The following is a 12,295-nucleotide window of genomic DNA, read 5'->3' as shown; positions in this document are numbered from 1 at the left end:
TTTTACCATTTCAAGCAGTTATTCATAAATTGAACAAAATACTGAGCCAGTCTATAATTGAGGGACTTTTGAAGTCAGTGGAATATATCCTGCATACATTTTTATCAAAAATAGAAAAAAATAGTGATTTTTATATTCATTATGATCATGTCTTTAAAAATTACATAATTATTTATGATGAAAAAAATAAGTTATTAATAAAAAATGGATATCACTAAAATGTCAGCTAAATAACCGCCCAAATTTCATACTAACCACCTTCTAATTAACTAAACAATAATAAAATGAGCTGATTCAGAAATAGTTTTGATTGTGTTCTTTTCATTAAGTTGAGATAATCATGACAGATATTTCTTTTTTTGCAATATATCAAATTTTATATGGAAAATAACAAACTGTATCTATGTCAGAGAAATCACTTTCCACTAAATTACCTATTACAAAAACACCTCTCCAGGAAGTGTGTTAATTTCAGATCACATGACCTGCTCCACATGATGTCATTTCCTCCTGAAGAAAAGACTGGCCAGACTCCAAGGCTTTCTGACTTATTTAATATAAAGTAGTCAACAGGTTTACTACAATATCTTTAGAAATAACTTTCAATTTCAATTTTACTCAATTGTAAATATAATATTTAGAATAATCTTTCTCTAAAAATACCATGTGGTGTTTGGTTTGAGGCGGCCATGTTGATTTTAGACCTGAAAACAGCAAAAATGTCAACTATGATACAAAAAATCCCACAATTATATATTGACCCTACTCATAATAAGAAAGGAAGGATACGGTCCTGTGTAAAAGTCTTGCACTCTGCTCACAGTATATTTATCCTTGTTCTTTTTATTTATTTACAACAGCTTGTCTCTATCAGCTTATCAGAATAAACAGCTACTGTGACAACCTCCACCGACAAATGGACAACCCAGAGGAAGGAATTCCTTTTCCAAAATGGCTGATGGGCTAGCGTCTAACTAGCTGGCCTCTCTGAGCGTGTCTGAGTTGTGGTGATTGATTGAAGTCATTACGCTGGTGGAGAGACTCCTTACCTGGCTAATCCAGGAGTGATTTTAGCTGCAGGATGACAGATAGCTGCATTACACCCCCAGAATCTGCTGCCCGATGAGCTCTCCTGCTCAGGACTTCCACTTGAAAATTATGCTAAACAGCTTGTATGATACACATATCAATATCCTCCCAGACCCCAACCTTCCTGCTGGATTCAGCTCAAGGAGTCTCTATATGCAAATGCTGGGTAATTTCACATAGTAAAGTATTGCATATAGATTGAAAATACATACATACTGTAAGGTACAATTGTACTTGTGTTTTGTTTTATAGTGGACTAATCTGACATTTTCTTGGTAAAATGTTGGGTTTCTAATATGCCAGAAGAATTTGTGAGAATGTCTGTTTTGACTTATCAGAGACCAAAATGAAAGCCTCACACAATCCAAAGATATTTAGTTTATAATATAAAATGAAGACAAATAAATACATAAATCTAATGTCTAGTTGACAAAGCATTCCAGCCCCATCCCACCATTTCAGAATTTTATTATTAAGCCTTAAATGTCCTCCTTCCCCCGTGTCATTAAACAGAATCTACAGAAGCGTTTCGGCATCTCATCTGGAGCAACAAGAATTATCTGAGCAGCTCTGAGTCTCATCTCATTCCTCTGCTCTCAGCTTGTTCTCACATCCCATCCAGCTGCACTCTAGCTCCTTGATAGGGACGCTATCAGTACGGAGCACAAACAACCTGTTAGGAGGTACTTTCCCCCAAGCATGAGGTTTGGTAGTTGGCAGATAGGACAAAAGGAGCTAAGAGGGAGCAGCTAAGGTCTTGGATGGACTCAGGGAGCGAGGATAAATGTAGGAAGATGTTGCTCAGCACATGTGAGAAGCCAACTAAAGTATTTGCTCAGTACGGTGCTGTATTCCAGCCCTGCAGAGCTTTAAGGCTCTCACTAGGCTTGGGACAAAGAGGAAGGTAGAGAGGCAGTAGGGTGTAAGGACACCAGCAGTGGTGTGAATTAAAAAAGAACAAGAATTAACAGCAATCACAAGTCAAGACAGTGCAGGTGGTGAAGTATCTCACTAAAGCTGGACCTGGCCTTATTAGCTGCAGGCATCAAATGTTAGAGCTGGAGCGCTGAACAACAGGCTTATTGAACCAGTGAGATGCTCGGCGTGTCTGTTGAGGGCTGCTGCTTCTTAGCTCCTTCTCCACTGCACTCCTCGTCCAAAGCCAACGAAACAAATAATCGTACCGTCAGGAAATGGTAGATCTGGCATGTTAACGCGTTGTTCAAATTTGGAACCAAACATGAAATTAATATACTTAAATGTTGCTCTTATTAGGACGTGCACGTAAATCCAAACGGACGTGTAATTGCAGCACAGAAGCATTCACTCGCACACACATCATAGAAGTTTCACTGACAGTGAGGATTATTTCAAGACCGCAGCTACGAAGTAATATTTTATGAGTTTTACGAGAGTCTGACAGCCGTTTTGATGTGTGTGTGTCTGCGTTAGTGTATGAATGGGCCGCAGCAGCTGATATGCAAGCTGGAGCCTGAGCCGCCAGAAAACGCCCCAAATTGCAGCGTCTGCCATGCGCTGAGCCTGCTGCACCAAGACACTGTCTTTTGTTCTCCCCTGCTAGCGGGAGAAGCCTGACAGCTCTGAAATGATCCTCTCTCCTCTTTCACACACACACACACACACGCAATTTTCCTTTTCTTTTCAACCCTCCTACCATATATTTCCCAGTTTTGAGCACACACAAAAGACGTATGTACACACATGCAGACATGCACTACAACATACATTCTCCCATCTGTCTCGCTCCTATAGCCTCTAATTTTCCTCCCCAACTCTCATTTTCTCTCTCCTGTCTGCCTTTCTCTCTCATTTTTCCTCACTGGCTGGCTGTGAGGATGGCGAATCCCTCATGGATTTCTGGAGGGTATCACCATGGAGACGGGGCTCTGCCACACGTGTCTATAGATCCTCCTGCTGGATAGGGAGCACAGTCAGAGGTGGTGCATTCCCTCCATCCCTAGTCTCCTCTGTGGAGAGAGAAGGAGAGGCTACAGTAACGGAGGCTGAGGAAGAGATAGGAGAAAATGGGGGGGAAAAAAAGGTGGGAAGAGTCAGTAATGGAGATAGAGAGACATTCATTAGAGAGAAGGACTGAAGTAACATCCACCTAAAATGTTGATGGAATGAGTGGATGTATAGAAGGAAAAGGAGTGAAAACAGAGAAGTACAAATAGGAGTTTAGAATGTTGTGTGACAGTAGGAGGTGACAAAGCTGAGAAGAGTGGAGAAAAAAGCAGCAGTGAGAGGAGGCAGAGGAAGAGGCAACAGCGGCTTCCTCCCTGTGTCAGGGAGACAAATAGTATGTGATGCTAATGACTGGCTAAAGCTTTTGCCCCTGCTGCGAACAGCCGCTAATATGACTGCTAATAAAGGCACCGTGGAACGCTGTCGCATTCCAGCAGTCGCTCAACTGTCGCCCAAAATTAGCCAAACAGGAGCTCTCCTTCTCCTGCCGCTCGTCTCCCCTGCCTCACATTAATGCTCCAGAAATGGGGCCCTCTCTGTATAACGTTTCCAGAAGGGTTTTTTTCTGTATTAAAGGGCCACTTGCTCACACTGTAATAGAATTTGTTCCATCTTATAATGCTGAGGATGCCCACTCCATAAAATATGAAGTGGTCTTTTTGTGATCTGAAGCTCTTTTCTTCTTTGATTGCTACCTCTCATACTGCACACTCTTGTTGAAGGATTTTGTGATTCTGTCACAGGGACAAAGCAAAGGGAAACTTCGAATGGTACAGTATTTTCTCATCACCTTTCTCTCTAGAATGCCTGCAGAATTTCTTTTCTGTTCAATTTAAATGCCACCTAATTATTTCTGGAATTTTAATTGCCAAGTGCAGTGAGTGGGATGCGGTGCCTGTGATGACGAACGCTGTAGCCAAGGTCACCCAGCGACAGAGCCAGGGAACGTGGGATGGCCAAGCTGTGGAGGCTTCCTGTGGCTTAGTCATCGTGGTGCTTAGGAGCGTCAGGGCAAACACACCTTTCACAGTGTCACAACAACCTGACAGCTCAGGGACAAGAGGACACCTGAGACCCGAGTCGTTCTGTATGCAGCGCTTCTCAACACCAGCGTGATTAAAAGTCATTTACATAAGATGCTCTGTGGTGGCTTTCAGTGAGCTTTTATATGGGATCCAAATATCTGTTCCACTGTAGGTGGAACATTTAGCATCGTCAGGTTTTCAAGCGTGTTCACTCTCTGCTAAAAACCATCTTTGTTTGTACAATGCTGACCCAAAATAATGGAGAGTACTTGACTCCTTTTAAAAATACAATGAAAAATACACAACCCAGCCTTTATTATTTGCTATCCATTAGCTGATGTTGCAGAGCTATTATAGCAGTTCAACAACATTTTTTCAGGTGTAGTCACAGAAATACATGTCAGCCACTGAGCTTTCATGCGGCTCAATGCCTGACAGCGAACACTGCCATAAGACTGCTTTACGGTTAAAATAAAGGTAGAAATGCAGGACCAGAGTCAGAGAGGGAGGAGGGGTGAGGACCTTTTTCTATCTGCCTTTTACACCACTTCTCCATCTCCCTCTTTCCATCCCTGCTCCCCCTCCTTCCTCCCACTCACCTATCCTCCTCTCCTGCCAGCCCGCCTGCCTTGGCAGCCGCTAACCTGCTGGGACCGGCCCTTGATTTATTTGGAGAGGGCCCTGGAACAGAGGGGCCAGGATGAGTGGCACTTTAATGTGCTTTTGAGATGTTTGGTCACAAGCACTATTGATCACTATGCTGCAGCACACACACCCCTCCCTCACTGTCCCGCAGACCCTCTCACTGCCCTGGGGGAGAGGTTGTCAGGCAGGGAATGAGTTTCCATGTGGGCTTAGATTAATGAAATGAGGCCCCTGGTTGCGGGGGGTGCAGGGGGTCAGACCATTAAGGATTCCCTGGGCTGGGTGAGATTGAGCCTGCCAGCTGACTGGACCCTGACTGACTGATGGACATGCAGGACCGAGGGGAGAAGGGGAGAGGGAGAGTGGAGGAGGGATGGTGGTGCACACTAACGTAAAACAGAGAGACAAACAGCAAACAAAAATGGATACGGAACACCATCAGCACCCCTGCAATGACTCTTTCCCATAGCTGCTCCACCACAAAAGCAGCCCACAGCGAACGCCTATTTTCTTACTCTCACACACAGCCTTGTGCCATTCATTCACATCAGGTCTTACTCTAAGTAGTGCAGAACCAGGGAAACATCCAGAGGTTGTAAAAATAGGAGCCAGGGATATTTCACAGCTGAGTGAACATGCCCAAAGCGTGTTTAGCTCTCTTACACTCCAGCCTGGACAGGGGGTTCATTTGATGGCCAAAACACTCAGCAGAACTCATCATAATTCTGTGTAGGTGCTTTTGTTCAAATGTGCCAAACGTGTACACACCCACAATACACATACGTGGACTCAGAAATACACAAACAGCGGCAGACGTCTGAAATCACACGCATTCAGCTTGCATTGGGGGGGTCAGGTAGCAGTTCAGGTCTCTCAGAGGGTTGATGAATCAAATGGATTAAGCCCCTGTGATCAATAGCCTGAGCAAATACACAGATTATCAGATTATCAGATTAGGATCTGTCCCCCTACTGCCGAGGGGAGCCAGAGAATACATTAAAACCTGAGGTGCCTCGGCAAGATTCAATTAATCAGGCTACAGGTTGTCTTTTCCCCCTTACAGTCAATTCCAGACAGGCAGTTGTGTTTTGCTGCACTCGGTTCGCTGCAGAACAAGGGCATATCAGTCTGGAACAAAGTGTTTCCAGGGCACGCACAGTGATTTTCTTTCGCCTGAAGAACAAATTGATGTTGAATCTTCTGCTTTGTTTCATTCAAAGATAAAGATTTGATCCCACTGTAACACTTTTCTAAAAGAAACTGAGCATTTTATTATAATTTAGCAATAGTTAATGAGCACATGTATAATTAAAGTTTGTTAAAGAAAGTTTGATATTTTTCTCAGCAGAAAACTAGAGGGATTTTACTTTGTTGCAGTGAGAAGCTCTTGTTCCAATGCTTCTGTGAGCATTGTGTTACTTTCAGATGTAGTTTGTGAACCACAGTGTCTTCATGCAGAGGTCTGACTATGAATGAGCATTAGCATTTATGGCGAGGTGAGACTAACAGCAAATGGCTAACAGCTTCCCTTTTATCTCCTCTCTGCAGTGTGTATGGCTGCCCTCTAGCCAAGAAGAGGAAGAGTCTAGACAGACAAACCTTGGAAACCTCCCCCAAGAGGAGCACTTACCTTGATGACATGGACAACTCCACAATGGAGGAGTGCTATGAGACAGACGGAACAGAGGAGATGGATGAGAGGGAGGAAGAAGAGGAGGAAGGAGCTGTAGAGGAGGAGGAAGAGGAGGGAGAAGTGGAAGAGGAAGAGGAGGAGGTTGAAGGCTACATGGATTACAACATGGAACAAATGGAGCACGAAGAAGGGGAGGTGGAGAGAGGGGACGGAGAAGGGGAAGATGAAGAGGAAGAAGAGGAAGTAGAGGTGGAGCAAGAGGAGGAAGAGGAGGGTGACGAAGAGAGGGTGGAGGAGGCAGAAGAGGGGGAGGAGGAGGAGGAGGAAGCAGTAGAGGAGGTGGACTATGAAGAAGGAGAGGAGGAAGAAGGAGAGCAGAATCAAGGGCAAGGTGAGAGCATCATACTGTAATTAACATATTCATTTAATGTCAGTTAAACCCTAAATCCACGAGAACAATGGAGTAAAATTTTAAAGGAACAGTTTGCATTTTAGGAAATGCATTCGTTCACATTCATGCTAAGAGTTCAATAAGAAGATTGATCCCATTCTCATGCGTTTTCAGTAAATTTGAGGCCACCAGCACTAATAATGAAAGGAAACGGGCAGCGTGGCTCAGAGTGAAGGAAACAAAACACCTACAAACACCTCTAAAGCTCAGAACTAACCAGTCCAGCTTGTCTGTTAGATCTGGACAGAAAAACATTAATCCAAGGCTTTGTGGTAGGTGATTTGCTATATTATTCTTAGGCTGTTACTCTTTAGTTTTTGTATGAATTGACCAAAGAAGTTTTTACAGGATCATTGAAAGTGCTTTATGTATGTTTTGTAACCTTCAGATGAAGCCAGGCTAGCTGTTTCCCCTGTTAGATGTCAGACAGACCAATAGAACTTGAAAACTTCAAGCCAGAAAAGCAAATAAATGCATTCTCTATCCTTTAAATATTTCTATATCTATTTTCAAATGTTGCCTTTATTTTTTAGGCAACATTTAGATATCTGTGTTTTCTAAATTCCATTTTTGATGGAGTTAATGAAGCAGTTGAACATGAAACTCAAACACAGATTGAATTAAACAGCTCTGTCCAGCCGGGCTGAAACTTTACTTCTATCATGACTGCTAGTTTCTTCAATATGGTTTATTTATTCATTCACTGATTTATTTCATCCGTCATTTTCAAAGCTCGTAAACCAGTGTATTGACAACAAAGTATTTGTAAAGATCAATTTGTTTTTTACGTAATTGATTTTTCAAAGCAGCCTTTTTTTAAAAAAAAAAAAAACAAAACTTTTTTTTCTCTAAAAAAATAAAAATGCAATTTATTGATCTGAAATTGGGGTATTTTTCTAATTACAGATAAATGATCTAAGTTGATGGATAAAATCAGCATAGTCTTCTTTTGCAATTGTTTCCCACTGAAATTGTGTAACCTTCTCTAGAAGACGTTTGTCAGAGCCTTGAAAGGACTAAATCATGCTAAATTGCTTCATACAACATTATATGATTATTTCTGTGCATTGCAGAAAGACTACTGATAAATCTGTTCTGTTTAAACATCAAAGATTCTAAGTTGCTAGTTTGTTTTTTTTGTTGACAAATTTCAAATCATAGAAATATCAGAGCTGTTCCCAGTCAAAGCGTTAGTTTAATTATGCATTTCCTGAAGACATGATACAAAAATACCACCTAGTTTTGGGACTGGGATTTGAGAAACTCCTGCCCCATATGTTATCTCCCCCCCACCCTGATGTGCCCAACACCAGATCTGGCAGGTTTCTCTCCAGCAGATTCTTCTTAGCACCCCCGCATCACGATTGGACCTGACAGTGCCTTCAAGTCCAATTAAGAGTGAAGCTCTGAGAGAGGAGTGTGTTAACCCTGTTTGGCGCGCAGCTCTACCCACCCAAAGTGTTGATGTGGCATCTCAGCAGCCATGCTCTTATTTTCTTGCAGACATGTGAAAACATCTCTGCAGACTGGTGTTCATTAGAGCCCACAGCCGAGGTCTCATCCTTAACACTGAGACAGTGGACTGTTGCCACAGTCTCTACAGCCTGTCAGCAGCCCTTCTTTTCTACGGATAGTAGCTGATTAGCATGTATTTTGGATAAGCGCTTTGCATGCCACAGTGTCGCCAGTATAAATTCTGCAAATCCTTGTCATTGCTTAGCTCAATAATCATTATGATGTTTACCTTACTGGGAATAAAAGGCTTCACAGCATATGAATCTGAAAAGAAAAGCAGAATAATCCATATGCGTGGTCCCCAATGAATGGTAGCTGGGCAGATTCCAATCTCCCAAATGTAATGTAGGTGACGTTCTGGAGCTTCTCTGTGTTTGTCAGTAGCGTGCACATCTCTGTAGCTAATCCAACAGCAGTTCAGGGCAGGGCAGGGCAGTCTCTCTGTTCCCTCCATAATCTGTTTCGCTTCCATATCCCTTTTGTGTACCTTGATTGCGCTTCAAATTGCTTTCCTCTGCCATGTTTCATACCATCAAAAATTAAACCCTGGGTGCAGGAGGTTGCTTAAGAAGCCTTCCATTGTCAAAATATGTGCCTGGTCATTCGTGACTGTTCCCTCTTCCCGCTCTATAGCCCTCACCCACCAGCACCAATACTGTGTTACCCTCATTAGATTGTAGTGTGTGAGTGAAGTGGTGTGAACAGGAGTGTTCCTGTAGTCTATGTAAAAAGCATGTAGTGCACATTTATTTTTTTTATATATACTCAAATGTGTAATAAGTCAAATTCATGTCACTGTGTTTGTTGTGATTCATGGAGTCTTTGAAGCTCGTAATATGTAATATTTCAACACCAGTAATTACTTTTTCTTTATTTTTTTCTATTTTTATGATTATTGTTTGTCATGTGATTTGCAAGTTCCCACCAAAACTGCTGAAGACTGTCACTTATTGTCTTTATGTGTGTGTGTGTGTGCCTTTGGGTTCATTTTCTCTGCAGGAATGTAAGTGGCAAATGTGACGCCAATGTGAGCGATGTGCTCTTGGCGGCTCAGGGCGGAAATGTGAAAGGAGAGATTGGAAGTGCTCCAGGAGTGAGTGCTTGAAATTACTGACAGAAGAAGTTCAGTAACCTTTTGCAGTCTGTCAGAATCAATTAGGCACTGAAAGGAATTCTAAAGATACTGATGATTGAATGAAAAAAGAACTTCACTAGCAAACGATGAATAGCTACTGACTGAGGTTCATCATGTTACAAATGGAACACCATATTAGCTCTCAGATTTTATACTCTCTAGTAAAAAAAAAATGTTCTCTCTAATTCAAAGATTTCCTCATAGTGTTTTGATTTTACTGTGCTGAACAAAGAAGAAAATGTTATCTCATTTACAACTATTTTCAGAATCCTTTGGTGATATTATAAATCACAAGACCTGTGAATATCTTTTTCCTAAGAAATCTAGGGAATTAGGGTAAGAATAAGACTTGCCAAATACGGTCCCTTTTTTCCTAGACTCTCATTTACCAGAGCATCTTTCTCTGGAACTTTCCCAAACCACTATATTTAACTTCCTGTGCTGATTCACAATTCAGAACACAAGCTGCTGTTAAGACTCTCAAAGTAAATTATTAGGGGAAGCAAAGAGTTCCTTATCCAATTTAGATGGACCAAGCCCAGAAATCTGATTTACCAGTAAAATAGAATGACGGAAATGAAATTACAAGACGTTTGTTCTTTCTTTCCAACAGAGGACGATCAGATGAGCAGTGACGAGGGGGGCGAGGGTGATGGTGGAGGTGGCGGCAGCAATGCCAAATCTGGTCCGACAACAGAGAAGGACGACAACAATAACGACGAGTACGAAAACTATGATGAACTGGTGGCCAAGTCCCTCCTCAACTTGGGAAAGATTGCAGAAGATGCTGCCAACCGTGCTATGACGGAATCTGAGATGAACAGCAACTCCTCTAATAGTGCTGAGGATGAAGAGGAGGAGGAGGAGGAGGAGGAAGAAGAGGAGGAAGAGGATGAGGACGACGAAGAGGAAGAGGAGGAGGAGGAAGAAGAGGAGGAGGAAGAGGAGGAAGAGGAAGAGGGGGAAGGGGATGAAACACAGAGGGCTGATCTGAGTTTGGACGTTGACAGTGATGTAGTTCGGGAGACGGTGGACTCCCTTAAACTGCTGGCACAGGGCCACGGCGCCGTGCTGTCTGACAGTTTAGATGGACAGGAATTTGAGGACAGTACAGGGGAGAACAGGGACGAGACTGACTGTGTCCACAATGGGGGGAATGCACACAATGGTGGTAATGGACAGGTTAAGACCACCAGTAACGGACAAATAGAAAACAGCGATGAGGAAGTGTGTTTAAGCAGTCTGGAGTGCCTACGGAACCAATGCTTTGACCTGGCTCGGAAACTAAGTGAAACTAAATCCACTGACCGCAATGGGCCATCCCAGCCAAATCATTTCTTATGCGGGGATCCCAATCAACAGCCCCAGCATCATGGCTATGGGGATTTCCACCATAGCCAAGATGACAGGCGGACGCTTGATAGGAATTATTCCGACATGGACAATCTCATGAAGCTCGAGGAGCAGCTGAGCCCACGCTCCAAGGCCTTCTCCAGTTGTGCACAGGACAACCGATATCACACCAACCACCGGGACTTTGATGAGGACACAGCCTCGGTGACGTCGGACCGATCGGAAGAGGTGTTTGACATGACAAAGGGGAATCTGTCCCTGTTAGAGAAGGCCATTGCACTAGAGTCAGAGCGCGCCAAGGCAATGCGGGATAAAATGGCAGCCGAGGCGGCCAGAAGGGAAGGGGTGAGGTATACCCATGAAGACCACGGGCCGAGGCATGGCTACAGCGTTGAGCGTAAAGCCCGGCTTCCAGATGGTTTGAAGAAGCCTTTCTACCATAAAGGTGAGTGGTTCTTTCAAGCACGGACATGCTCAGATACACACCGAGATTCCATTTGAAAGCGTATCTACACTAGTAAAGACATGTTTACCTCATTTAACAAGCTCAGGTAAAATGTTTGTCTGCCAGTGTTTGGCTCTGTATTTTATCTATCCTGTACCGGAGACTAGACAACCCACATGCATTCTGGGAACCTCACTATAACCCCAGGACAAGCTTTTTCAGCCAATTTGGAAATTCGCATCTCGGTAGCAGCGGGAGCGGCAGCAGCAGCTTATGTTGTTAAAATAGGCCAGCATGGAAACATCAGAGAGTAGGCTTGTCAGGCATAAGTAATGGCAATCTGCACGGCCTGTTAGGACCACAAATCTCATCCCTGTGATGCAGCTTGGGGTAAAGCTGCCTATTTTTAAACCTGTGCAAACACTTGGGAGAAAAAACTACAAAATAGAGGCCTTGTGCCTTTAGAAAAGATTCATTCTATAAAGAACAAGGATTTTTTTTTTTTTTTATGTTTGTTGTGGATGCTGATGACCTACCACTCACACGGATACTGACCAATTCCCCAGAAAGACAAATGCACATGTCTGACTAATCATACATTACATAGACTAACTACAGTCCTCCATCAGTGGTAATTGTCACGCAGATCTGCTTGTACACAGATTGAAGTAGCCGTCAGAAAAAAATTGCGCTGGCATTAACAGTGGTCTGATTGCAAGCCCCTGTCTTTAATTCTTCTCATTATATCTTTTACTGCAACAATATCCAGACTTAACTAGGTTAAATTATTTCCTCCCTTAAGGAAGATATCAGATGAGAGTAACAAATAAGAGCATGCTAATTCACAGCAGGATGATATCACACCTTAAATGCCACACAACTCACAGCAGGTTTATACTGCGACTTAAATGCCACACAAATGCTAATTTCAAGAGCCGTCCATGGCCTCTGTGTCTGGCTAATGTTGGAATAATAAGAGGACACAAGACAGTTGCATCATGATAACATCTTTCCTCGG

General features: G+C 43.0%; 1 protein-coding gene across 7 annotated transcripts in view; it reads left to right on the top strand.

Moving 5' to 3' along the window:
• Positions 1 to 12,295, top strand: part of myt1lb (myelin transcription factor 1-like, b) — a 126,105-nt gene that overhangs the window by 71,482 nt on the left and 42,328 nt on the right. For all 7 annotated transcript variants that reach the window (XM_055005785.1, XM_055005789.1, XM_055005790.1 and 4 more), the window contains exons 5-6: positions 6,294 to 6,769; positions 10,093 to 11,277. In XM_055005785.1, the coding sequence (XP_054861760.1) occupies positions 6,294 to 6,769; positions 10,093 to 11,277 (1,661 nt within the window). The remainder of the gene's footprint in view (positions 1 to 6,293; positions 6,770 to 10,092; positions 11,278 to 12,295) is intronic.

The sequence above is a fragment of the Amphiprion ocellaris genome, chromosome 20, assembly GCF_022539595.1.
Source record: "Amphiprion ocellaris isolate individual 3 ecotype Okinawa chromosome 20, ASM2253959v1, whole genome shotgun sequence".
In the NCBI taxonomy this organism is placed as follows: domain Eukaryota; kingdom Metazoa; phylum Chordata; class Actinopteri; family Pomacentridae; genus Amphiprion; species Amphiprion ocellaris.
This window is presented reverse-complemented; position numbering and strand designations above follow the sequence as displayed.